Source organism: Lichenostomus cassidix, chromosome 18 (genome assembly GCF_008360975.1).
Source record: "Lichenostomus cassidix isolate B80296 chromosome 18, HeHo_3.0, whole genome shotgun sequence".
Lineage (NCBI taxonomy): Eukaryota > Metazoa > Chordata > Aves > Passeriformes > Meliphagidae > Lichenostomus > Lichenostomus cassidix.
Genome location: NC_139498.1, coordinates 5,955,643 through 5,982,371, shown reverse-complemented (window position 1 = coordinate 5,982,371; position 26,729 = coordinate 5,955,643). Strand labels below are relative to the sequence as shown.

At 54.3% G+C, this 26,729-nt stretch overlaps 3 protein-coding genes across 5 annotated transcripts in view; 1 reads left to right on the top strand and 2 right to left on the bottom strand.

Moving 5' to 3' along the window:
* SLC38A12 (solute carrier family 38 member 12) overlaps nt 1–8,848 on the bottom strand; it is a 43,971-nt gene extending 35,123 nt beyond the window's left edge. For 2 of the 3 annotated variants that reach the window (XM_085077705.1, XM_085077707.1), the window contains exons 1-6: nt 8,741–8,848; nt 7,314–7,438; nt 5,371–5,492; nt 3,346–3,427; nt 2,332–2,434; nt 1,862–1,942 (exon numbers count right to left, since the gene is read on the bottom strand). In XM_085077705.1, coding sequence (XP_084933831.1) covers nt 1,862–1,942; nt 2,332–2,434; nt 3,346–3,427; nt 5,371–5,492; nt 7,314–7,358 — 433 coding nt within the window. In that variant the 5' untranslated portion in view covers nt 7,359–7,438; nt 8,741–8,848. Of the gene's footprint in view, nt 1–1,861; nt 1,943–2,331; nt 2,435–3,345; nt 3,428–5,370; nt 5,493–7,313; nt 7,439–7,612; nt 7,720–8,740 lie in introns of all 3 variants that reach the window. The other variant, XM_085077706.1, reaches the window with a different exon arrangement.
* Nucleotides 8,849–9,280: 432 nt separating this feature from the next.
* Nucleotides 9,281–15,306, top strand: NAT9 (N-acetyltransferase 9). The gene is made up of 6 exons (XM_085077702.1): nt 9,281–9,621; nt 10,314–10,423; nt 11,372–11,506; nt 11,726–11,785; nt 11,962–12,056; nt 12,148–15,306. Exons 1-6 carry the CDS (start codon nt 9,545–9,547, stop codon nt 12,292–12,294), a joined length of 624 nt encoding a protein of 207 aa, XP_084933828.1. The 5' UTR covers nt 9,281–9,544; the 3' UTR covers nt 12,295–15,306.
* On the bottom strand, nt 15,169–25,181 carry NHERF1 (NHERF family PDZ scaffold protein 1). Its single transcript, XM_085077696.1, has 6 exons — nt 24,709–25,181; nt 18,476–18,637; nt 17,553–17,706; nt 16,976–17,016; nt 16,380–16,478; nt 15,169–16,262 (listed from the first exon to the last, which is right to left on the bottom strand). The coding sequence occupies exons 1-6, from the start codon at nt 25,105–25,107 to the stop codon at nt 16,098–16,100; spliced, it is 1,020 nt and encodes a 339-aa protein (XP_084933822.1). The 5' UTR covers nt 25,108–25,181; the 3' UTR covers nt 15,169–16,097.
* Between the last annotated feature and the right edge of the window lie 1,548 nt (nt 25,182–26,729).

Below are 26,729 nucleotides of genomic sequence, written 5' to 3'. Positions count from 1 at the left end.
CAGCCGTGGGGAGAGAGCACCTCAGCAGGGACCTGCAGAGGGAGGTCCTTCCCTCATCTGTCTCTGCAGCCACTTGCAGGCTGGAGGGTGTCTGTGAATCAGGACTCAGTGACAGGGATGTAGCCTCACTGCTGAGCTCAGACAGAGGGAAAGCAGCAAATGAGTTACAGCTGCCCCAGGCCCTTGGCTACCGGCACCTCGTCCTGTCTGAAGTCACAAGTTGGGTCAGGCCATGGTCTGCAAATGCTCCAGCCACCTTCCTGCAGATGGATTCATCCCTTTGCAACTGGCTGAGCAGACCCTGGGGAGGATCTCTAACACAGAAATCAGATAACTCTGGCTAAAGCAACATTAAGAAGAGGGATTAAGATTTAAGAGTACTAAGCAGTTTATTTCACTTTGCTCGGAAGCTCCATCAGTGCCGACAGAGAGAGGACACATATTCCCAGCACCCTCTACTGGCTGAGCACCAGAGAGACCCAGAACCTGCCTGGCTTTTGGGGGTCCTTTCCAGGAGAAAAGAAGGGGCTTCCTGAAACTGGATGAGAATACTGACTCCTGTGATCCCCAGCCCAATCCTCAGCAATACTGCTAAACCCTGTTACATGACTGCTCTCAAAGCACTTCTCAAATATTACTCCTCAGAGGAATGTCAAGAGAGAGGGATGTGTTCACCATGTTTTACACACAGCAAAGCAAACAAGCAAGAAAATTTGCCTAAGGTCATAACAACTCAGTGCTACAGGCAAGACCAGGAACAAGATGTTTCTGACACACTTCACTACTCTGACTACAAATGTGGTAGCCTAGTCCAAGGTGGATGATTTTGATAGTCCTAAGTGATTCAACTCTACAAAATCCCAGAAGAGGCATGCAGGAAAATTAAAAAGTTTTTTAAATTAACTTTAAAATCAAAAACTGAAGTTCAACGAATATTCACTCCTTAAACTCAGCTCTCCTTCAGAGACAACAGCCTTATGCTGGCATAACACTGATGTAATGTAGTGGAAAAAACCCAGCCTTCCATCACCTCTTTGCAAAGTAGCCAGTGAACAAGGAAAAACATCACTTTCCACAAGAAATTGGGCCTGACAGGCTCAAAACTGCACAGCCATGGTGTCTGATTATATTCTGGCTCTGCACAGCATTTCATTGTCCTGCTTTACAGTTTTCAGAATCCCCATCACTCTGGTTTGCATTTCTATCACATGCAGCAGTGGATGGGGCTTTATTACAGCAGGGTTACAAATTTGTTCCCTGGCATACAAAAGAGATTTAAAAGCAAAAAGACAGGGCAGCTGTCTATCATATCCTCAGCAGGGACCTCTTCAGCAGTTCATGTCCCAGCTCTCTTGATGATTCCCCAGATGCAGGCAATTCCTAGAAGCTCCCATCAGAAGTCTCTCTCCTTCAGATACTTACAGGACTCAAGGAAGCCTGAATGTCTTATTCTCAAATGCTAGATGGAACTGGAAAACACTGCAGCTGTGCTCTACTGCTTCAGACAGCAGAGATCACAGAGGACAGATGCAGTTCAGAGGTAGGTGAAGGGCAGTCAGAAAAGGCACTGATTTACATTTGCCTTTATCAAGAAACTGGGGCCATAACCTGAAGTGTTTTGCTAGTTCCATGCCCACCACAGCCCACTTGGTTCTGGCCCACCTGGCCCATAAATACTTTGTAGAAACACCATACAAGAGGATGAATACAGTCCACAATGAGAAGGAACAACACATTTGGGGGGAATTATCACCAACTCAGGATGCAAACCCACACTGGGAAGCATGCAAACTTACGGAACAGCCATATACATAATGTACAGGAGGACCCAAAGGGACTTTTAAAAATGTTCATCACTTACCTTTATTGAAGAACATGGAAGCCATCTGGCCCATTTCAACTCTCTCAGTGATTTCAAAGATATTAGCTGAGCCACGTCTCTCTGCAAGTTAAAGACAAGAAGTGTTTCAACCTGTCCCTGCAATAAGCCCTGAGGCCAGACTACCTGGACATTTGAGAAGCTCTAGCAGCACTTTGAAGGACAGTATGTACAACTCCACAGCTGCAGAGTCACTGGGACAATTACTCTGCTGAAGTTAGTCTAAAGTGTTTAGAAAATAAGATGTTCTCATCTTAGTGACCTAGAAGGAAAAGATCTTTATCAGGCTGCAGAAGGCAAACTGAATTCTCAATGAGTCTTATCTTGCAAGTGCTGAGGACTTTGGGATGAGAACATGTGGAATTAAGGGTAAAATGGACAGAGGGGTGCACTGGGACACTGTCTGCAGAGAAGAGGCCTCAAACCAGTGAAAGCATGAACTGGGTACTCACGAACTGACAGGATAGGCCGGGTCTCTGCTCGCTCATAGCCATCTTGGAGGAGAACATCACTGTCAGACACTCCAGAGGAAGAATCCTCATCCTCATCATCCTCCTGGATGAAAAGACCAGACCACTGCTGAGGTACCTGCTGCCCACAGGACAGGCTGTGCCACCACCAGTGTCATGGACACTTCCAGACACTCAAAGGAAGGTCCCAAACAGGGAGGGCAGGACGTGCAAGCAAAGGCAATACCAGGGAGCCCTTGGGATGCTGCAGAGGGCAGAAGAGGGCACTAGCAGAGCAGGCTGAAGTAAGTGACAGCCTCTGCTGTCCCAGCCCCAGGCTACACACACACACAGCAACACTGCCCAATTCATGGAGTGACACGTGGCACAAGGAAGTTGGAAACTTCCTTGAGATCTGCAGCACTGCAGAACTGGTAGCAAAAAAAAATAAATCCAAACATATCTAGTCTTAGCAGGCAGGTCTAGCTCCTAACTCCATTGCACTAATAACGAGGCAGGGGTCTAAATCAGTGCAAACAATTATGCCTCCCTCTGATCCAGTAAAGCCACCAGTAAGTTTTACAGCAAGGACATAATTCAGAACTGTCCACAACCTGGGATACAGCCCGAGTAACAGCAAGGACATCCCAGCCTGTCCCAGTTAAATGACCTGAGATCAGCAAGGATTTATAGTCCTCAGCACACTCCAAATAGCACCAATATATTGGCTGCCACCTCTCCACATTCACTGAGCAGTGCTTCTGGGCAAGGAGAGTGTGATCAGTAAGAAATGTGAACAGCACAAGAGATTTTTCAAAGCAGGAATAGAAAATCCTGTCTTTAATGAGCAACCCCACAGGGAACTAACAGCTATATTTTATATGGCAAAGTTAAGTACAGTAGAAATTTATTTCTTTAGAGTTAGTAACGAGGCAAAGCCAAGATGCAGGGGAATGCCAGGAAAACACTATGTGATTAAAGAACAGGAGAAAAAGGAAAATTAAACTCCACACAAACCTTGCGTTTTTCCATTCTCTTCCATCTCAGCTGGGCATTTGCAGCAGCCATGGCTTCCACCACAAAGGTCGTAGTCATATAGCTACAGAGAGAGGGATTCAATTGGTATCATCAGTAATAGTCAAGAACTGTCACTGAAGAGAGATGGAGAATAATTCCCATCTGTTTGTAGGAGCAAACAAACAAATCAAAACAATCTTTTTGCCAGCTCCCCACACACTGTTTCGATAGCGTTTCATCTCAGCTTATTGCTCCCTTCTGCTCTTGAGATTCAGGTGTTCAAGCAGACCACCATATGAAGTAAAATGTAACATGCCTTCAGGTATAAGATGACACTTTAGATACTTGGAAGTCACATTTCTGGTGTTTCTGTGGGTTGAAGGCAGCAAGAGGACTTTGCCCTTTGCTAGAAAGCAAGTTTCCTTCCTCTTTTTAGGACCTAGGACAAACCCAGTATTATTCTGAAGCTCATGGCAAAGGTACTCTGGTCCCTTAAATAATCTTACACAGGGTACCAGAAGCAAAGCAGCAATACAGGAACAAGGAGCAGATCACATGTGCAGTTAAATGCTGGAGGCAAATGAAAAAGCTGTCTAGGGAGCCAGCATGAGCCACTGATGGAAGGAATATCATTATCTCAGCTAAAACCAGTCCTATAATATTAATAAATAAATATTTTAAACCCCTTAAATCAATCTTACTTAAGGCTTTAAATTGGTTTCTCACTGCTTCAGGAACTGGACTCGCCTATCAAGCTCAAATGAGAGATTAGTTTTGCAAGAATAAAGGAAGTGCTGAGGCCTGTGTAGCAATTTCTGTGCAGGCTTTTCCTGCACTGAAGGTGCCCAGTGGGCACGAGGAAGTCACAAGTACCAGAACAAAAGTGACAGAACAACAGAGCTCCCAAGGCATGCAGCACTTTGAGCTTTGTCTTCTCAGCTTAATCCAGTGCAGTTCTGGTACACAGGTTTGGAGGTTTGTGCTCTTCTGCTGACCTTGAGGGATTGTCTGCCAGTGCTGAATTCCATACACTGAATTTCTGTTTTTAAACTAATGTAGCTAAAAGGAATTGCTGCTAAAGCTTCCAGTTACTGGTAACCCCACAGATTTCATTTTATCAAGCCTTTGCAGCACCCAGCTCTGAGTGGGTGGGTGCTCTTTGAGGTGGGGCACTCACAAGTATTTCTACAGTCAGTACTGATCATAGAGTCCCTCTGCACAGCAGCACAGAACAGATCCCAGAAGCTCTGCCTCCAAACCAAGGGAGCATTCAGGCTCGCAGAGCTGGTTACTGAAAAGGCTGGGATTTCAAGGCCATTTTTACAAATGGCAATGGGGTATTTTGTTTTATTTTATTTTAAAACCAAGCAAGAAGCAAGCAGGGATTCCCAGCTGGCCAGAAGATGCCAAATGTATCAGTAACTCCTTAGAAATCAGTGCTGTATCCACAGCCTTCAGCTCCACCTGCTGCTCCAGCAGGGAGGCACCTGGGCAGGGGCTCACAGTGAGCTAGCATGAAAAACAGGAGACCATCTCCAAGGTCTTGAGCAGCAAAGGTCTGGAGGGGTTAACACAGACTTGACTATATAGGAATTTGTGTTTGTGACACTCTTGCAGCTGTGAGGACATTGCCAGATGCCAAGAGAAAGTTTACACATCTACAAGTCACAAAGCAGAGATATGACCCAGTATCACCTGTGACCTGGATGGTGTTTGGGGAACTGATCTGTGACAGAGGCAAGCATGGGATGTATCCACAGTGAGGACAATGCCAAAAAGGAAGCTGGGAGAAAGGTCCCAGATGACTCTGGACTGGAGGAAAAGTCTTTCCAATCAGAGAGGAAATGGGATATAGCAGACACTCATGAAGTGCATTGCTCCAAACCAGGCCCACAGGCAACACCACTGCAGAAACCAATGCTCAAGGGGCAGAGGGACAGAGCACTGGAAAGCAGCAGAAGTCTTTACACTGTCCTTAACCAGCTGAACCCCCCAGTCCCCTAAAGACACCCACTCACATCCTACCTCATAAATCCCAGGAACATCAGCAGGATGAGGCTGACGAGCCACCCTGCTGTGGCAAAGGCCTTGGGCATGGTCAGGGCTCCTGTTCCAACGATGAGGTTGAACATGTAAACCAGGCCAACCTGCAATCAGCCACATGATCCAGAATCAGTGTGTGACAGTAATCATCCAAAACACCTCACATACATCCTGATTTAAACAGAAAGGGCAATCCCTGAGCTGGCAGGGTAGGAACAAGACCGTGCGAGAAGTAACTGGAGGAGGAGACTGAAATCCAAAGAGAACAATGTGAGTGTCAGCACCTTTCTGGAGAAACTGATACTCTCCTTCATTTTTCTAATTATTTTAAAGTACTTTTTTTATCTCTAGTTTGTAAAGTTAGAAAGTACATGAGCGTTTTGGGTTGGCTTTTTAAAATTTTTTTTTAGTTTTAAATCACTGCCTTCTACCAGAAGGTCTATGCTGTGGGTTGAGGTCTCTCCTTTTTTTCTGACCTGAACACAAGTAGTTATGACTATGCAACTTTCAGGATCTTTTATTCTCAGTCAAGCAGGAAATATCTAAACAGAATTCTAATTCAAAGCCTGCTTGCTATTTTACCAGTAAGAAGTTGAGCATATTCTGAAGAAGGGATTTTACTTTCTGAAGGGAAAGGATTTTATCTTCTCTGGCAATGAGCTATTTCAATGTCCAGAGACAAAAGAGAAGACTGCACTTGGACAGATCCCCCCAGGCTATGAATTTAGATGAATTCAAGATCAAAAACTGCTAAAGTTGTAGTACTTTGGTGGGGTGTTTTTTTAATATAGGTCAAAGTCCCTCCAGAGGAAAGCCAGTAAAGAGCTGTGTATGAGCAGACTTTTCTGGGTGTGGAGCAATTAACATCAGGAGAACAATTCCCCAGTGACCCTGAGAGCACTTCACTGGCATAAGCACAGCAAACTCATCTTTTGCTGAACATCCCGGAACAATGATTTTCCTTTGGTCAAGCAGAGATGAGAATGGTGCCTGTATGTTCAGCCTGGTTGGACACCTTCAGGGAAAGAGGAGAGTCCCAGCCTTTGAGATTACTCCAGGAAATTCATGCAGCACCAGCACAACAAAATAAGAGCAGGTGACACTAATCCTTGAGGGTCCAGACGTCCCAGTTACTGTCTTACTTCTCCATTTACTCAGTTGTGACCTATTTCTGCAGCCCAATATCCAATTCCCCTAATCATTAACAAGGAGATGAAACTTTTGAAGCATTTAAAATCCAACACACAGATTTCAGGGCTGGTTCTATATTTATTGAGTTCACTTAAAAAAAAATGTGTTTACAAAGTGCTGTTTTTAAAAGCTGACATTTTATGAAGACTTGTGGCTATGAAAACCAGTATTTCCAGTAATATAGGAAAGCATTAATTGGCTTTGCAGTTGCACAGGACACCACATTACAGGGAAGAAACACCTTAATTACTCGCTTCAAGGGAAGGTGGTTTAAAACAAATTACTGCAACAGCTGCAGCTAAGTAAACTTTGAGAAATTCAGGGCAAAATGTTTATATAAAACAACAAAAGGGAAGAAAGTGGGGTATTTTCAATGTTCCAGTCCTCCCTATTCATGCCAATGACAATTTGGGTTGACGAAAACACTAAAAAAACGTAAGGAAAGTGGGTAGAAGAATGGAAGAGCTGGTGTGGGACATGAAGTTCTTTTTAGCACTTTTAGATCTATACTTTAAGCAGACATCATCCCATTACTTTATGAAAAGTGATCTGTGATGTAAAAAAACCCCAATAACTACTAGCATTAAGCATTTTTAACCACCCTTTGACCTCCTTCCTCTCCCAAAATGCCGAGGTTGTGTCCATGAGGAAGTAGGATATGAAAATGCATAACGTTGAGGGAAGAGGATTTTGAAAAAAAACTTGTAACCAAACCCACAAGCAGCAGAACTTACATAAGGAGAGTAAAGCTCTCCAGTGTCAGTGATGCCTCCTGCCATGCTGGAGATGGAGGGGAGCCTCAGAGCAAAGCCAGGAGGGTATTTTTGAGAGGGTGTTTTCAACTTCTGTCACCTTTAACCTAGGGAAACATGGTAACACCGTGTTATCTTTGCTGGAAAAGGAGAGAACTCACAAATTAGCTTTTGTTAGACTTTTCTTGTATTTGAACAGATTTAAGCAGGACCTTGCCCTTCGGACAGACCCCCACTCATCATCACTACTTGGTTCAACACTATCTGAGAAGTTTTCATACCTGTTAAACTGGTTTAAAAGCAACCAGAAAGCCCTGTCTTTCACAGCATGTGATGACCAAACTTCACCTTCTCCAAACAGCCAGAGGGGTCTTTCAGACAGTAAAACCTCAAGAAGAAAAATGACTGCCTTGAGGATGATCTCGAACTGCTGCCTCTCCTACAGCTACTCCTTGCAAACACATGCCTCCTACAAATCAAACAGTAAAAAACAGCCTGCAGTCTCTCCTCCTAAATTCAAGCACAGAAATTAGCAGACAAATTAAAATACCAGACCTATTAAAGGCACGCCAAGATGCTTTTCACGCGTTAGCATTTCCAAAGCAGAAGCATTTGGGGAACTTTATATTGTTTAAAAAGCATTGCAGGTGGAAGGGAAAACCGAAGCCTTCTGAAAGGTTTCAATGCCAATAATTAACCATAACTGAATTGTTTAAGGACCTCACACTTCTACATGTGATCCTACTCAGCCACACCAGCTGGGACAAACCATCAGCACAGGCTGAGCTCCACTGAAAAACCCAAACAGTTACAAGCTTGCACTCCCACGCTGAACGACAGAAAGGAATCAGGCAGCACAGCTCACTGTGGTCATAACTGGACCACCCTCAGAAGAAGAGGCCAAAGGCCACCTTTTATAACAATCCTCAGCTCAAAACACTGAAGCCAAGCTTGGCAAACCCAGAGCGGGCAGCAGGACAGCGGACACGCCGGGATGCGGCCGGAGACAGCGCGTCCCCGTGCAGGGTCCCCACCCCAGCCGGGGGGAACCGACCCAGGGCCCGGGGCTCACCGAGAGCACCAGAGCCCCCCGGCCCTGCCCCGGCCTGCCTCCCCCCGGGCCTGTCCCAACGCTGGAACGCTGCTCGCCCCCGTGCCTTCCCCAGGGGAACTCCCCCCGCCCCACAGAGCGCCGACAGCCCCTCCGCTCCGCGCGGCCTTCTCCCAGCGCCCGGGTCCCGTCAGTCCGGTGCACCCCCGCCCCACACCGGGACCCTCCCCAGGCCTCTCCCCGGCCGCCGGGCCCCTCCGCAGCCCTCATGCCATGCTGTCCCTACACAGGGACAGCCCCAAACGCCCTCTGAGGGCAGCGTCCCGCCCGGGACCCGCGGAACCCTGCGGCCCCTCACCGGCAGCAGCAGCGGCTCGTGCCGGCGGCCCCGCCCCCGGCCGCGCGGGGGCACTCACGGCGCACGCGCCGCCCTCGCGCGGGGCCTTCCGCGCACGTGACCGGCTCGAGGGGAGGGGCGGGCCGAAGGCACCGACAGCCATTGGGTGAGGGGAAGGGGCGGGGGCGGGGTGGGGCGGGGCGGGGCCTGCAGGGGGCGTGAGCACGATGGGCGGGGCCTGGGAGAGGCGTGGCAGGGAAATTACACGGGTGGGGCCAGGGAGGGGCGGGGCCGTGACTGAAAAGGGGCGGGGCCCCCGGGGACGGGGGCGGGGCCAAGGGGAAAGGAGAGGGGCAGGGACAGGGCAGGGGCGGAGACAGGGTAAAATACCAACCGCGATTGGGTCACAGGAGGGGCGAGGACGAGGCAGAGGCGGGGCCATGGGCGGTGCAGTGAGGGGCGGGGTCAGGAGGGGGCGGGGCGTGAGTGTGACGCAAGGGGCGGGGTCACACGGGGCGGGGCGATGACGCCATTCATTCCGCTCCCGGGAGGCACGTGGGGCTGCGCGCACGCGCGGCAGGGGAGCACGGCAGGCACACGTGACCTCCCGCTGCCCGTTCCCCTCAGTGCCGAGTCCCCTCAGCTCCGGGGGTCCCTCGGGATGTTGGGGCAGGGATTGGCGCCTGTTAGTGCGGGGGGATTGGTGCCACCTGGCAGATCCGCACAGTGAGAGCCGCCGCTCGCTCCCCAAAGGCTCCGGGCCGCGCTGCCCCGTCCCTTGGAGACACGGAGTGGGGTGCTGGGTGTCTCTGTCCTGCAGAGGCCATGAAGATTAACCAGGACACGGTGCTGCGAGGACAGAAGGTGACACTGGTGCCCTACACCGCTGCACACGTGCCCCGGTACGTGCCCTGTGCTCTCCTCGGACACTCCTGCATGGTCTGATTCCACCTTTCCCTTTGAAGGCGGTGTTGGGGTCAGGAAGGTGCTGACGGCCAGCTGCAGGGCCTGCTTCCCCCTGGGAATCAGTCAGAGCACTCCTAGGAATGCAGTGAGGTGCCCTCCGTGCCCCGCAGCACCAGCCCTGGCAGGACTGTGCTCTGTGACAGGAGAATCTCACCTGTGCCGCTGGGAAAGGGAAATACCCGGCTGGGAGTGAACACAGCAGTTCTCCTGTTCGTCGGTGCCTCTCCCTGGTGACAGTGTGCAAAGCCGGGTGGATGTTTGATAGATAAGGCGTGCCAACAGTTTGTAAAGGAAATCAGCACATCTATGCCAGTGTTAGTGTTTTGTCCGTGTCCAGGAGGTGCGGTGTCAGTGTCACTCAGGATCAAATGCACCAGAACTCTAAAAACATCAGGTTTGCATTGGGCACTCCAGACAAAGCCACAGGACGGACAAACTTCCTAAATTTCCACAGAGAGCGCTTTGTTAGATAAGAGACAGAGGCTTGTCAATACTTTTTAAGTTGCCACACAAGCCAGGCTGGTGTTTCCAGAGCTGCTTTGTGATGGCCTGACCCCTGTAGCCCTGGTAGGGATGCTGCCGTGGTGTTGCAGCTGTGGCAGTGATGTGGAGCTGGGTCCCTTGCCAGGTACCACGAGTGGATGCAGTCGGAGGAGCTGCAGCGCCTGACAGCCTCGGAGCCCCTCAGCCTGGAGCAGGAGTATGAGATGCAGCGCAGCTGGCGGGATGACACCGACAGTGAGCATCTGGAGTGTTTTCTGAGGGAGGGTGGGAGTGGGGAGCAGGTCTCTTTCTTCCCAGGAAGGACCCACAGTGAGCTGGGAGTGCCCAGTGAGTGGGCTCCCCTGAGCCAGAGGGGTGTGGGATTTTCTACAGCAGCAGCTTTGAATTGATTTTCTCATTATAGCTGATATGGACTCAGTGAAATGGAGAATATCCACTTCCTCGAGATGTTTGTGTCCCTTTAATGCAGTTTTGCAGAGACTGTAGTGATTCATTTCCCGCAGCTTTTTGTGCTGAGCTAAAAATCTTTAGGCATCACTCCTGCACAGCCAGCACTCCCCATGTTTGATTGTTGCAAAAAAGTGGAGGGAGGTTGTATTTCTCCTTGATAAATTGAATGATTTTATGACCACCTGGTTGAGGTGTGTTGATTGAATTGGTTCCCTGACTCTCCTACAGGCAATGAATCACTGCCCATAAAAGCCTGGCAGAAGTTTAGTGAGCTGCAAAATACTGAAGCTGGCAAAGATCTCAGTCTGGAGCATTTGTCTTAGGTGGCATTAAAAACCTTACTCAGAGCAGCAATAACATGGACCAGGTGAATCACTCAGTCTTAGCCTCTTGTGCACCAAACAATTCTTTGCCCCAACTTGCTGCTGAGTAAGACAAGGCAGGGAGACCTCAGTCATGGGAAGGAAGTTTTCACACTCCTTCCACAGGTTGTTTCTAGTCTTGGCATCCATGTCACCCTCACAACAGGTTTTTCCAAGTATTTCTTACATTTCTGCCAGTGGGAGTAGGCACACCTGGCATGGGAAGTCAAATTATTAACTCTTCCTTGCTTTTAACATGTGGAAACCGTTGTTCCTCTGTCCATTACACACCTTTAATTTCATTCTTTGGTAATTTGTGCATAATTCTCAGCACACTCTGAAGATGCTGCCACGTTCTTGTTTTCCCCAGAGTGCACCTTCATCGTGCTGGACACGGAGCGCTGGCCTGGGCAGGCAGAGGAGGACTCCATGGTGGGGGATGTGAATCTCTTCCTCACCAACACTGAGGACCCAACTGTGGGCGAGATTGAAATCATGATTGCAGGTCAAGTTCTGCTTCATAGCTTGGGCATCTATCACTGTGGCTGCATGCTGCAGACAGATATTGATGTCCTGCATCAGCTTTTTGTACTCATGCTTTACTATGGCCGTTCAGCCCTGAGCACTCCATGGTGTGTCCAGGTCACAGCCTCTTCTCAGAAGTGTCTGGTGTGGCTGGTTTGTCTCCCCTAACTGGGTGCTGACCCTGTGCTGTCTCTTTCAGAGCCCAACTACCGTGGCAGAGGATTTGGCAAGGAGGCAACCCTGCTGATGATGGCCTATGGTAAGGGTGGCTCAGTGCACGGGAACGGGAGGGTGGTTGGGCTGGGGTCTGGGAGCACATAATTCCCAGTGATACAGGCAGGATAGTAAGGGGTGCATCTGCCCCACAGCTAGAGTCCTGTGTTTTTAACATGTGGCAGGTAATAGAAGCACCTTTCTCTCTGATTTCTTCTGCAGGAGTGAGAAACCTGGGGATCACCAAATTTGAGGCTAAGATTGGTCAGGAAAATGAAGCCAGTATCTGCATGTTCAAAAAGCTTCACTTTAAGGAGGTGCTGTAACAGCCCAGCTTCTCCCCAGAGAACATGAGCAATGTTTCCTCTGTGGCTGGGATTAAGCTGCTTTTCCCTCTGTGTACTGCAGGTTGCTGTGAACAGCATTTTCCAGGAGGTGACGCTGAGGCTGGATGTCAGTGACCAGGAGAGACGGTGGCTCCTGGAGCAGACAAACCACGTGGAGGAGAAGAGCTATGCTGAGCTGAAGCAGCCAGCTGGGGTGCTGGACACCTGACAGACACATCCAGACACTGCCTGGGTTTCCAGGGAGAAGTTGGATGTTGTTGCAAGGTCTGGGTGTGGAGGACACCAGTGAGCCAACACTGATTTCACTGGAACTGTTTTAATCTGTCTCCTTCAGCTGCTTTGTCATCTTGTCAACTTTGCACTTTGCTGTTCCAGCCGGGATTACTGACTGAAATTTGGACCTCGGGAACAGCCACTAACTCACGGGTTTGGCTAGGAATGACTATAACTTTAATGTGCTGTTCCAGCAGAGCCTGAAATCACCTGCATTTGATTCCTGGACAAGCAGAAACTTCTCCCACTGCCAGTAAATCAGGATTCATCAGAGAGGTGGTCGCACATACTGGCAGCTCAGTCTTTTTACTCTTGAATAAAAAAACAAAAAAACCACAAAGATCTGAGTGTCTGAGCACCATGTGGGGCTCAGCTGCTCACTCTGGCTCCTCAAAGAGTGGTTTAGAAGTTGTAAAGGACAGCAGAGACTCTTTGAGTGCAATTTCCTGGGGTGTGGTGGGTTGCAGAGGGGCACTGCTAGGTCCTGACAGGGAGAAGCCGAGGTGTGGGTGAGCACAACCAAAGGGCAAGTTAATGTGATGGAAATGGTTGATGCTGGCTGATCAAGACTAGAACTGAGCTCCACCATGATGAGGGAGCTGAGACCTGCAGGAAGCTCCCATGATAAACTGCCTTGAGCTCCAGGGCCATGCTCCAGATCTAGAAACCTCAGGCCAGCAGTGAAGCATGTTGCACTTCATTTTCCCTGACTGCTTTGATGAAAGCAAGAAGAAGCCACTGAAAGGAGACAGCTCCCTTCTTCCAGCATCTCAGGACTTGCTCTGATCCTGGAGGCTCTATTTGCTGCTCACCACTAAGATGAATGTGGGGGAAATATCTCTTACTGGGGCAGCTATATTTAGGGCAGGAGTTATCCAGCCTCTGCTGCAATAGATCCAAGATCCGTGGATGGAGAGGCACTTGCCTGACTCCCACTGGACAAAGTTCCCTGTGCAGTTACTCAGCCTGACCTCTCCTGCCCTACACATGCTGTCCACAGCAGGGAAGCTGCTAAGAGGAGAGGACAGAAGGTTAGAGGGATAACTGATGCTCCTGTGTGTTTTCCCACTGTAACAGCAGCTGTAATGGCTAATCCTAGAACAGAAATTATCTTTCTGTGATACAGGATCAGGTAGTAACTTTCAGATCTGCCTAGGGGTATTTTTATTGGAGACTGGCAATCTGTGGAATTTTTAGTGCTGCTGTGCCTGTATTTTTAGGGCCTGGGGGCTTTAGTTTTCCAATTTTAGCTAATTTAAATACATGATTCCTGTGACTAATATTAAAGCCAAGCATGGGAACAGTGTGTCATGGCATTTTAAACAACAAATATTTAGTGTGGATTTAGTTGTAGCAAAAGCTTTGTGTGGTAATAAAGTGAAGAGCAGCTCTACTTCCCGCTGGGATTACCACGATGAGGGCTACTAATCCTCCTGCTCCTCATCACCTGCTGCAGGCAGGAATGGATTCTGTACTCCACAACAAGATTTACAGAACCTGCTGGGCGAACTGCTGGCTCTGGTGCTCCTTCCATGGAGTGGTTTCATCCCTCTGCCAGAGGAGCAAGGCCAAACTGGCAGGAGAGACATAGCTGGGCTGGGATTTACTCCCCTAAAAACTGACCAAGGTGGGAAAAATAATTTCTTTGAACCTCTGCTGCCAGGGAGCAGGGGCAGGGTGATTCCTGTCGCAGCTCCCCATGCCCAGCCGGTTGCTCTGGAGCCAGCAAGGGCCCTGCTTGGCATCCCCGGTCCCCAGCAACGCCAGCACTGCCCTGGCTCCACGGGCGGCTGGGAACAGCCTTTCCCTGGCAACCCAAAACAAAGTTGGGTCTGTCCCCGAGCTCAGCCCGCCCCAAAGGCTGAGGGAGAGTCCCAGCAGGGCTCAGATGGGGTTCCCACAGAGAACCAGTTCCCAGCTGCTCTGAGCAAGGCCAAGAAGCTAAAGATGCTGCTGGGACCCACTGGGTGCCCCTAGCTCCTGCCCTGCATGGGCAGCCCCAGCCTGGGCCGTCCATCCCAGGTAGGGGTGTCCTGCTGCTCCAATGGAATGAGGATGGGAAAAGGGGGGACATAGGCTCACCTTCCCTCAGAGGACATGGCTTTGGAGGATGAGACAGGTTGGAATGGGCTCCCCCAGATTTCAGGGGGAAGTGTCAGCCTGCACATCTCCCATAAACGTGGTGGCACTTTGTCACCTGGGTGTCATTTGAGGTGCAGAGATCTGTGACCACTCGTGTGCTCAGGTGAAAGAGCTTCTTTAGGGATTTGGAGCATAAAACAAGAGTGTGCAGAAGGGGAAGAAGTGAAGATACCAGACAGAGGCCAAGCACAACCCTGTCTTGTCCCCAGGGCAGCCGTGGTGCCACCAGCCTGGCCCTGCTAAGCCACCCAGTTCCATCCATTTAGAGGGACAAGCACCCCTCTCCTCACTGATCCCCCCTGCCTTCCTGCCACTCAGGTTCACCCCAAAAACACCCACAGGGGCTGGGGTAACCTTTGGGCTCTGCCTGCAGCAGAGCTGCTGCCCTACAACCTGGCTGACAGACCTGGATTAGAGCTTTGCATCACACCACCAACCCCCCCTGCACTCCCCAGGGGATTAGAGCCCATTAATCACCCCGAGGCATTAACCCCCACTGGGACCAGCCGGTGCCTCCCCAACTTCCCCAGCCTGGCCCCACCAGGTGCTGAGGGGCACTCAAACCTTGCCCAGTGTCCCCCAGTTACCTGCCTCTTCCCCCAGCCCCTAGGCACAGCAAACCCCGATGAGCCTCTCAAGCTCTGGAAGGATTTAGCCTTAAACCAGATTCACGAAGTCAGGAAGGTTTATTCCAGTAAACAGAATTTTTCTTGAGCTCAACAGTACAACAACATCTGATTGCAGCACATGGAAACAAAACATCCACAGGAAGAATTTCCACAAAATACAGTTAAAAAAAAATAAATGGTGTGATTGGAAAAAACACTTGTTTCAGAAAAAAAAAAAGTCTATGAGAAGCTTTTAAATTAAACAGTGTTGGATTGAAACCCTGATCGGCTCTGTCTCCAGGAGTGTGCAGGAGCAAAGGAGACTATTATTGCTTGCTGTGCTGGCTCCAGACACCCTCTCCTCTCCCAGAATTGCCCCAGGGCAGGGTGCTGGGCAGTCCCCCGTGCTGGGCACCCAAACCCCTCCTTGAAGCTGATGAGGCAAAGGGACAGGGTCATTGTGGACGGAGCTTGCCAGGCCAGGGTCAAACACCCTGGCTGTGGTCAGTGACTGGGCAAGTGGGGTTTGGTGAAAAGTCACTAAAAGCCTCAGGTTTTGCAGTTAAAGGGTAATTTGGGGGTGTGGCTCAAATGGTGATGGGGTTTGGGGTGGGGAAAAAACCAGGGAACGGTAGAGACCAGGAGTGTTGGGCATCAGGTCACCCCAAATCCTAGATCCCTCCCATACACCTGCTTGTGCCTACCAGGGTGTGCAGGGCTTCAAGGCAGGGCTGGAGGAGCACCCTGGGGATGAGCTTTTGGGAGGGGGCACCCCCAGCACCCCTGGCTCTCTCTAGCCCAAACCCCCCCTGTCCAGGACCCCTCTGCAGGGAAGCTCGCTGGCCACCAAACCCCAGCACTCAGGTCAGGGCGGTGGGGAGCAGCCCCACATCCCCATCAGGAGCCTGTGGCAGGGAAGAGAGGAGTGCAGGAGAGGTGGGTACAAGGCTGGGGGGGGCTAGAAGACCCTCACCCTGCCCCAGGGCCTTCACAGGTTGCTGAACAGTTCATTTTTCTTGCTCCAGTCCATCTGGGGTGCCCTCTTGCTCGTGCGCTTCTGGTGCGCCCGCTCCTTGGCCACGGCCAGCGGGATGTCGAGGTCCAGGAGGGAGCTGGATGCTGAATGGCGCTTGTCACCCTCCTGCGTGTGGGGCTGGGGGTGAGAGGCAGTGTCAGCCCCACCATATCCCCACAGGACAGCCCCACGGTGGGGGCTCAGCCCAGACCCTGCTTTCCAGCCACTGCCTCCCCCCAGCATTCCCAGCCCTACCTCGCTGTGGGTCTCGCTGGAGTTGGGGGAGGCGGCCAGCGGCGAGGGGCTGGAAGGGCTCTCAGACACCGAGTTGGACTGTGGCTCTCCGCCGTTTTCCTGGGGGGAGCAGGGAGGGAGTGTGAGCTCCAGCCCCAGGGCTTGAGAACAGCCTCCAGAGTGCAAGTCCCACCCAGGGGGCCATGAAATCCAGCCTCCCCACACGTAATCCCCTGCAAGCTCCAGGCACATAAATACCTCCAGTGCTGCCCATCCAGGGCGGGGAAGGATTAAACCGCAGCCCGACTGCCCTGGCTTTAACGGGAGCGGGAGGAGGAGGGTGGCTGCAGGGCTGGGTGCTACTTCCCTGCAGCAGCACGAGGGGTCCCAGCCCTGGAGCATCAGGAAGCAAACGAGAGGAGGAAAACGGGCAATGTAGCCACCTCCATGACACTCAACACCTACTTCCTGAGGGGCTCCAGCTCTTGTGTGGCAGCCTGGGAGCACTGTGGTGTCTGGTGACATCACATACCCACAGGCAAAGGGGATGCCTGAACAGGAGGGTCCCTGCCTGGAGTTGGGTATAAATGGAATTAGAATCAAGACAAGGCTCTTACCTTCCCTATATCGCCATTGGCAACAGGTTCTGGCAAGGGACCTGTGGGATAAGGACAAGGGCACTGGGTGAGGATGTGTTTGCTTTGTCCCCTTGCCAGTGGGGGCCAAGCCAAGGCTGTACATGGCCAATGCTCACACTGCCCAGGATCTGGCCAGGTCCTGAATTTTTTAACCACCAGCTGCAGCCAGCCCCATGGCACAGAGAGGTGCTGCCAGAGAAATCTCCATGATGGCAGCCATGATGTAGAGCTCAGTGAGACCCCCTCCCCATCCTCTTGGGGACCACCATGGCAGCAGGGAGGGGAGCAAAGAGCAGCTGATGCCTGTTCGCTCCCCAGGCCATAAACCCTGCCAAAGTGCAACTCAGGGCCATAAACCTGCCCACGTCAGCCCCACCAGCCAAGCATGGGGCCCTCGGCCAGGCAGGGAGACACTAAAGCCAGGTGACTCTACTTGGCCCCAGGGTGATGAGACTTCCACCTCCCAGAGCTCAGCACCCTTAGGTTTGGTGACAAGGTGACACAGAGCCAGCAGAGGTGGCAGAAACCCCTGCCAGCAGCACAGCCCCCAACCCACCTGTCAGGTGCTGCTCTGAGGGCACCACCTTGCACTTCTTGAAGAACTCATCTGTGAGGACGTCCACCACCAGCAGCCTGGTTTCGTCACCGCTCGCCTTGATGGCTGCCACCACGTCACTGTGCTGCTTGCCCTCCATGCACACACCGTTCACCTGCAGGCACCACATCACTGCTGGAGCCAGGGGACATCCATCCCTCAGGAGCACCATGAAGGGGTCAGGTACCAGCCTTGGTACCAGTCACAGTCCCAGCACGGCCACCCCACAGCCCCCACAGGCATCGCTGCCTCACAGGGATTAGCAGTGAAGCCAGGAAAACCTCATTAAAAGCAGATTTTCCTCTGAGTGATTAGCATGGGATCGAACAGGCAAAGCTGGCAGGGAACTCCCAGCAGGGCATGGACCCAGGGTGGCACAAGAGATGGGCAAGAGACAAGCCCTCGCGCCATGCCATAGTCTCCAGAAACCCCAAAAACTTTCCTCCAGAAGAGGCAGCAGCCCCAAGCCCTGGTGAGCAGCAGGGTTGGGGCTCAGTTGGTCCTTGCCCTCATGGACCATCATCCCACCTGGCACAAATGTGAGCCTCACCCCAGTCACAGCTGACAGCAGGACTTGAGACCATCGCGCACCTTGTCCCCAGCCTGCCCCACCCCAGGGGCATCCCAGGGACAGGGGACAGTGCTACCGCTAATTAACCCCCAGCCAGCTAATTAGTGCTCAACCCCAGCCCTCCAGAGTGCTGCACCCCTGGGCGGGGACCAGCAGGCTGGTGCAGGTTGGGCAGCTGTGCTGTGAGTCACGGCTGGCTCCAGGGACACAGTGTGCCTTCCCGACCAAGGGCAGCTGTCTCCCGGGCATTGGGATGTGAGGGAGTGCCAAGCTTGCCAGGGACACCCCCAGACCTCCCCCCACCCCAGCACACCTCGATGATGCGGTCCTGGGGGGCCAGCCCTGCTGCCTCAGCTGGCGAGCCGGGGTCGACAGCGCGCACATACTGCCCTGGGCGGCTCTTGTCACTGTGCAGGTTGAAGCCATAGCCATCGGGGCCCTTCTTCATGTGGCACAGCCGAGGTCTCAGCTCCTCCTGCAGTGGGAACAATCTGTGGGTGAACTGCTCCCGGACCCCCCAGCACCCAGGGACAGCACCATGAACCCCAGACAGCTGATGGAGTGGCAGGGATACAATCCTCGGGTGGTCACCTGCAGCTACTGACACCCTGAGACAGGATGCAGGGTGCCAAACACCCTATGATCCTTGGCTCTAATTAATTAATTAGGTGCAGGGCACACTAATTGCAGTGAAACATTGAAGAAACATGTTGTTATGTGTGTTTTCCCAGACCACACTCTTCCTTTTGGAATCATGATTGCAACTGCCGTGAAGGTGGAGGAGGAAACAGCCCAGGCTGCTGGGAAGCACCCCCACTCCACCCCATCCTACTCGGAAAGCTTTGGCTACTGGAGACGTCTCAGACACTGGCACAGGTCCTCTCCATCAGCCCCTTGCCAGCTGTAGCCCCTCTCCATGGCAATCCCAGCCATGGGATCAGGGAGATCCCCCACCCCAGAGCACCCCACAGCCATTGCCAGCAGGGAAGGGGCACACAGGGCTCGGGCAGGCAGCTGGAATCCAGCTGGAGCAGCCGTAATGCCAAGACACCTCCATGCCCCGGCGTGACCTTCCAGGATTGCAAAACAGAAACCAGCTCCACCGGGGCAGCGCGACTGGGACGTTCACCTCTCCAGGAGGCAACACCCAGCTCTCCTGCGCCTGGTTGCACCTTGACCTGTGGATCCACCAGAGCTGGGGAACTGTGCTGGGGCAGCCACAGCCATGTGCTTGGCCTACCCAGAGCCCTTTGAGCTCCCCACATGGTGAGCAGCACGAAAAAGCATGAGCATCCCCAGAAGTCTGGCACACAGAACTCCTTTGCTCACCCAGCAGGGAGTGGGATGTCCAGGAAGCATCAGAGGAACAGGTGACACGAATCAGCCACCTGCACGTGGCACTGTCAGAACTGCTCTGACCCCAGTACCATTTATATAAAAAATTATTTGATCCCACCTTGACCACCAGACTCTGGGCTTTGGTCAGGCTCTCCCAGCAGCCAAGCCTCACTCAAACTACTAGAATATTCCTCACCAAGGGGGTTAGTATTTAATCTTTCATCCAAGATTAATTTTTTCTCTGTTGGTACCCATAGCATCACTGAGGACAGGCACTGCAGGAATTTGCCATCCCACACCTGCACTGTGCTGCTCTTTACTCTCTGCACAGCATTCTTGCTTCTTGCCATGAAATCCCCTCTGCCCACTGCCAGGAAAACCTGGGTCCTGGGGTGCTGACAGCCCATATCTGACAGCACTGGAGCGGCACAGGGTCCCACACGGGCCGGCGTGACGCATTTACAATTGCTAAGCTGAACACTGAGATAAAGCCCCGATAAAGCCCCATCCTCTTGCACAACGCCTTCCTTCATGACCAAGGCCGGCTGCCACCCCAGCAGCACTTGACAACGCCCCGGGAAGGGAGGTGCAGGCAGCACCTAGCACATCTGTAAGGAGTGAAGGTGATCCCAGGATGCCTCAGTGTTGGCATGCAGGACCCGCTCTCCACGTGTCTCAGCTCCACATGCCCGGTGAAACAGTCCAGCTGTGGATTCCCTGGCTGGTGGAGGATTGTGACCCCCTCGACTTCGCCCCGACCGCCCTTCGGTCCCCTCTGTGCCCGGGTGGCAGCAGGTTCACAGGGTGTGACAGCATCCTCCACCCAGGCAGCAATCCCAAGCAATGATGGGGACAGACAATACCCAAAATAAGGACAAAAGGCAGGAGCTGCTGGAGCCTGGGGAAAGGCAGCACCTCCCCGGATCCCTGCCCTGGCCCGACCCTGAGCAGGGGGTTCAGGCTCTGGAGCACCCACACTCCCGGTGCCCTTGGCAGCACCGAGGGATTGCTCCACGCCGATAGCTCGGGACAAAGCCGGAGGGAGCACCCGGCAAGTGGTGCTGGCAGCGCTCCCGGGAGAGGAGGAGGAGGAGGGAGGGCTTCTCTGCCACCCATACCAACAAAGCCCTGGCAGCCCGGGCTCCCTGAGATGCTGGTGCCATGAATTTTTCTGGGGAATGGGAAGCCCTGCAGGGTGGACAGATGTCTCAGGACACGGGGAGAGGTCACAGCAGTGAGGGAGGCTTTGATCCTGCAAAGGCAGCTGGCCAAGGCAGCAACACTCGGTGCGAGGGCAGCCCGGCTGAGCTGTGACCCAGCCCCTCAGCATCCCCCCACCAGCGGCTGGCAGCTCCTCCAGCCCAGCATGCCAGGCTGCCTGTGCCCTCCCCAAGTCTCCTGTGCCAGCAGAAATCCTGTGGGCAGGCACCATTCTGCCTCCCAGAGAGGAAAACAAATGCATCCAATCCTCCAGGAGCCGTATCCTGCCTTTCCATGAGGCAAGCACCCCATAGCAGGGCATCCTTGCAGCCCCAAAGTCCCATTTGGGCTGAGGAGCCTGAGGCAAGAGGGTTTGGGGCCAACACCCGGGAAGCGGAAAAGACCCGTGGCTATGGATCTGGGAGCTGGGCAGCAGGACAGCGGAAATGCCCCTAATTTCTCTAAGCTGCTGCATCCTCTCCTGCAAGGCCAGCAGCTCTCCCGCCGTGCTGGGACACGGATTAGCCAGCAGAGCCTCGTTACAAGCAATTACAACCTCTCTCGGGGAGGGCAGTGGGGGAAGCTGGAATCAGCCCCCAGCACAGGCATCCCATGCCACCCCTCTCCTCCACATGCAGGGCAGGCAGAAGGGCCTCTGTCTGCAGAGATGCCTGCTTGGGATGAGGAGCTCTGCAGCACTGCACTGCTATTCCTACCCTAGAACAGGATTTGGGGCACACCCAGATGCTTCTCCCTCCGCAGCACCTTCAGCCACCTGGCAGGACCAGCAATCCCAGGATTATGAGGACCCCAACTGCACAGTATGTCAGGACTTGCTCTCCACTTCCCAGCCCCGCAACAGCAATTTCAGGACAGCTTTTGAAGCCTCAAGTTCCAGGAAATTCCCTGCAGCCCTACAAGCAGCATCAAGCCCGGTGGCGGCAGCAGCACTCCCGGTTACTCAAAGAGACACACAACAGCTCTGAGGACGCCTGGGCCAGCAAATTCACACGGGTCCCAAAATCTGGCGCACACATTCGGGCTTCATACAAAGGGGATGCAAAGCAGCCTCCTCGCAGCATCCCTGTCACGTCCTGTTTGACTGGAGCTGCTTTTCATGCAGATGCCTTGAGAGGAAATTCAATTCATTTCCTAATTAAACACCAGCTACCCCCAGTGCAATGCTCCCAATGCCGGGGGAACTGCTCCCTGTTATACTCTGAAACCCAGCCCTGGGAGGCTCAGCCAGGTTTTACAAGGAGGGATGAGCCTTGCTGGCAGGAAGGGCTCTAATTTAGTGTTAAATTTGCAAGAAGGAAGCCCAGGGCTGGTAGCAAATGCCTTGCCCTGGTACCAGGGTGCTGTGCTGGCAGTGCCCGGTGCTGCCCTGGGAACAAACACTGCGTCATTTGCATGAAACTTTCTCAAGACACTCCCGAGCAGCTGAAGCCTCCGGAAATGAACGTGGGGAGAGACAAACTGTCACAGCTCTTGGTGGGGGAGACGGGGGGACACCCCCATGGCACAGGGCCCCAGGAAATGGGACTGGCCTCAGGGGTGTGAAACTGTCGCCGCGCTGGCTCAGCACCGCAGACAGGGGTGCAAGGATCAGCTCCCCAGGGAGGCTCAAAACCTCCACCACAGCATGGGGGGATTTGCACACCCAAGGGGTGATAGGAATGAAGAGGGAGCCCATGACGAGTCCCCCACAACTGCCTCAGGGATCTGTGGTGGTGTCCAAGCCCCCTGGCACAGGGAGTCCCAATCATGCAGGACCCAGCAGGGTTTGGAGAGACAATGGATTCTGCCGGGAGGTGGGAGACATTAAACACTGCTCACCACAGGCAGCTCTCCCAGCTTTTGAGCGTCTCCAGGCTTGTTAAACAAATAAAGGCAAGTCCAGCCCAACAAAGCAAACAGGACTCTGACACGTGCAAATCTCCCGCTTCCCCTGTGATCCCAGAGAATCCCACCAACCCACAGTGCGGGGATGGAGCTGCGGGGGGATGGGGCGGCCGGCACCGGCTGCTCGCCAGCAGCCCGAGAACAGGCCACCAGTGTGTTCCTGCCTCACTGGAGAGAAATCCCTTTCTGACTGCGCTGCCTGGCTCGGCATCCCGCCCGGCATCTTCCCACCCTGCTTGGTGGGTGCCTGGCCAGGGCGGTGTCTCCAAACCCACTTGCCTTTTCCACCGGGCCCTGCCCTCAACCGCAAGATTTCCTGCTGCTACCTGTTGAGAAACCGCCTGGGGCCTTGTGGCAATGTCACCCCATGTCACCTGCTTCCTGCTCTAGTGAGGAGGAGAGAAACTGCCAGTAGTAACTGTGCATGAGCTGTGCCCCGAGCCTGCTCCCCAAGACTGGGGGGAATCTCCAGCCAAGTTTGTGCCCCCAGAACCTGCAGGGCATCTCCATCTAGGGCTGTTCCGCAAAAACTTGTGGGGTATCTTCAGCTTCTCAAGCCTTTTCCATCACTCCAGCCAACACAGCGAGCAGACAGCTGTCCCACAGCATGTCAGGGCTCCATCCTCCCTGGGGACTGCACATCCTCAGTCCTGCAAACCTGGCAGGGGACTCACCCGAGCTACATTAACATCCCTTTTATTTTTCCCAGCCCACGGAGAGGTCTGGGAGCAGAAAGCAGAGCACAGACGGTCTCACTAGCCCTGAGGGAGAGCTGGCACTGTGACATACGGGAGAGCAGGCATGTTCCCCCTGCGTGGGGCAGCACCAGAGCCCGGCACGGGGCCAGACCTGAGGGACATGGGATGACACAGGGGACAGCGAGCAGGACAGACAGCACAGGGATAGAGCCTGGCTGTTTCCACCCAAATAAGCCCATCAAGGAGGTACTGGAGTGATGCTTTAGCCAGGCAGGGATGAGAGCTGTGCCTGCAGTGTGCCCAGCCAGGAGCAACAAGCACGAGGCTAAAGTCCAACAGGAGACACAGCTCAAAACCACCTGATCCTCAGCAAAACCGTATGTGACAACAGCTCAGTGAGGCACCAAGGTCTGCCTGGGGCTCAGCATCCACACTGGGAAGGCTCCACTGCACCAGCCTCTCTGGGAACAAGTCATGAGATTTCCCCAGAAGGTTCCTCACACTGGGGACACCAAGAGGCTGCTGCCCAGGAAGCCATCCACATGTCTGTTGTAACAACAAACACGTCTTTGCTGGGTAAATAAAAAGCAGTATTATCTCCCGGAGCCCAGAGCGTCTCTTAGGAACCGCTTGGGGCAGGAAAGGTCAGTTATTTCTCAATTCCTCACCTTTCTACATCACTTTGTTTGTGCAACTGCTCGCTCCCACGCGTGTTTAAGGCCAGCATTCCTGAGTTAGGAAGTGTCTGTGGGGACTGACTGCTAGGATCAAACCCCCAGCCCGGGAAGGGCTCTTCTATCTCCACTCCACAGCAAAGACTGGACACAGCGAGGAGTGACTGCCACCAATATCTGCAGTCTCAGCCCCCAAAAAAACTCCTCTGCCACGTTTTTTTTGTTGTATTTTGGGGTGAGTTAGTGCCAGCTGCCCTCGGCCCAGCCCTGGGCTCAGCTGCACGTCAAAGCTCGCCCTGTTGCTTTTATCACCCCGTTTTAGCAGCCTCGCAGCACAAGGATGGGCCGAAGGGCTTCAGGACTCAAAGGGCTCAGTTATGGGTCCAACCAGCCCGGTGTGCCCGTCTGCCCCGCCCGGCACTGACAGCCTGGGAGACAGGAGCATTAAGCAAAAAAAAAAAAAAAAAATATATATTTAAACTAAAAAAGGCAAAGCAGCCGGGCGCGGCAGAACCCGGGGCTTCTGGGGAGCCGCGTTTAAAGCAAAGAAAAAAGAGAAAGAAAGAATCGAGACCGAAACCACACAAGGCGCCCGGGACAGACGCGGCGGCCGTGGCTCCCGCTCGCTCGCCTGGAAGGCGACAACCGGGGCCGGTCGTGACCTTTCCACCCCGGACAATACCTCCTGCCCCGCAAACTTCCCAGCCCCAGTCCCCCGGTCGCTCGTTTACCCGCTGGTCGCCGCCGCTGGGCTCCCGCGCCGCGGGCTCCGCCGGCACCGGCACGGGGACCGCCTGCCCGCCGACCACCGCCGGCTCGGCACCCGCCCCGCCCCGCTTCGCCGGCTGATCCTCGGCCGTCGAGTCTACGACGAGGAGGCTAACGGCGCCGGCGGCGGCGCGGATCCGTTCCACCACCTGCTGATGGCTCTCCTTCTCCACGTTCTCGCCGTCCACCTCCACCAGCCGGTCCCCGGCGCGCAGCCCCGAGCGCTCGGCCGGCGAGCCCGCCTCCACCAGCCGGATGAACTGGCCCGGCTTGCCCTTCTCGCCGTGCAGGTGGAAGCCGTACCCGTCCGGGCCGCGCTCCAGGCGGCACAGCCGGGGGACGGGGCCCGCGCCGCTGCTCATGGCGGGGGAAACGGCTGGAGCAGCAACGGATCCGTCCCGCCACCCGCGCTCAGCGCACTGCGCGGCACCGAGCCCGCCGACGCCTTATATAGGGGGGAGGAGCGCGAGAACGCCGCCCGCCAATCGGAGAGCGGGACGGGACGGTGCCCGCCAAATAAGGACTGCAGGGGGCGTGTCTATGCAAATATGAGGGTGGGGTTATGCAAATTTACACGGAGGGTATGCAAATCTGTTCTCTCCCCTGTGTGGCCGGGCGCGGGTCCGCCGGGTCCTGGTGCCGGGACGGGACCGGACCGCTCCCCGGCGGGGTCTGACCGCTCCCTCGAGAGTCCAACCGCTCCCCCGCGGGGCTGGGCCGATCCCCGCGAGCCGGCGGCTCCCTCGTGGGGTCCTGCCGCTCCCCCGCGGTCACCTCCGCTGCTCCCTGCCAGCCACCCGAGCCTGCGGCAACCCCCGATCCTCGCTGAACTCCCCCCACCGGGGATCGGCTCTGCCACCCTCTCGGAGACAGCCCCGACTGTGGCCGGACGTCGGCGGGACGCTCCCTGCTGTCCCCGCATCCCGGGTGGCCTCTCGGGGAGCGTCGGTCCCATCCCCTCGCCCAGCTCTCGGAGGCTGCAGCTGGCCCTAGCGCTGCTCCGAGACAGAGGGCTGCAGGGTGCTCTAAGCTTCGACAGTAAAATAAAAACCCCAAACTGAAACTGCGTGGGAAAGCGGGCCGGGAAGCAGGCAGGTAACTCGCTTTGTGGCGGAAATGAGAGAGAAGCACTGCTCCCGCAGCAGCCTCTGAGCCCCGCTCAGCACCCCGGAGCTGGGAGCTCAAGGATGGGAGGATGGAGGGAACCCCAGGGGATTTGCTCTGCCCGGGCTCCGTGTTCTCTGCTCATGGACTGAGGAGCCAAGTGGCTGCAGGGGGTCCGTGAGTGTGTGAGACCCTTGGGTTTGTGCTCAGCCACGGCAGAGCAAGGCGGCAGCAAGCCTGGGCTGCTCCGGCAATGCCAATGGGCCACTGGTGCCAGGCAGAGTTGCCTCCTGGCAGCTGGGATTGTCTCAGAGAGGGTGGCACAGAGGTACCATAGGTGTCTCCCACTGCAGGGCCTGGCTGAAGTTCCTGGGCAAAGGTCCTCAGGTCAGCTGGGATCACGTTTAACCGAGCTGCAGCCAGGCAAGCAAGGAGGGAACAGCTGCATGTCGTGGGATATGTTCCTCACACCCGGCTCTGCCCTAAACCCCTGCTCAGGGACCCCAGCGGCCGAGGAACCCCCCGTGTGCTCAGGGTGGCCGTGCTCCAGCTCCTGGGACCCAGCTGGGAGCGGAGGGTGGGCTCATTTGTTTCCTCCACTCGGCTGAGCATTCGGCCGCGGCCGCTCGGCCCTGAGAAAAGCGGCGGGGAGGAATCCCACGGCGGCCGGGGACAGATGCCTGCGGAGAGGAAAACCAGGGCAAGCGTGTTGTGGTACAGCCCCAGGACGGGGGGATCTATCGCACAGCCCTCCCCTTGGCAAGGGGGTCGTGAGTGGCACAGCCCCACTTGTGAGCATGTTCGGAGAGCAGTTGGGGGGCACTTTTAGGGTACCCTGCCCTGAGTCAGGAAACAAAACCTAGCTCCAGCAGGGCTGGTT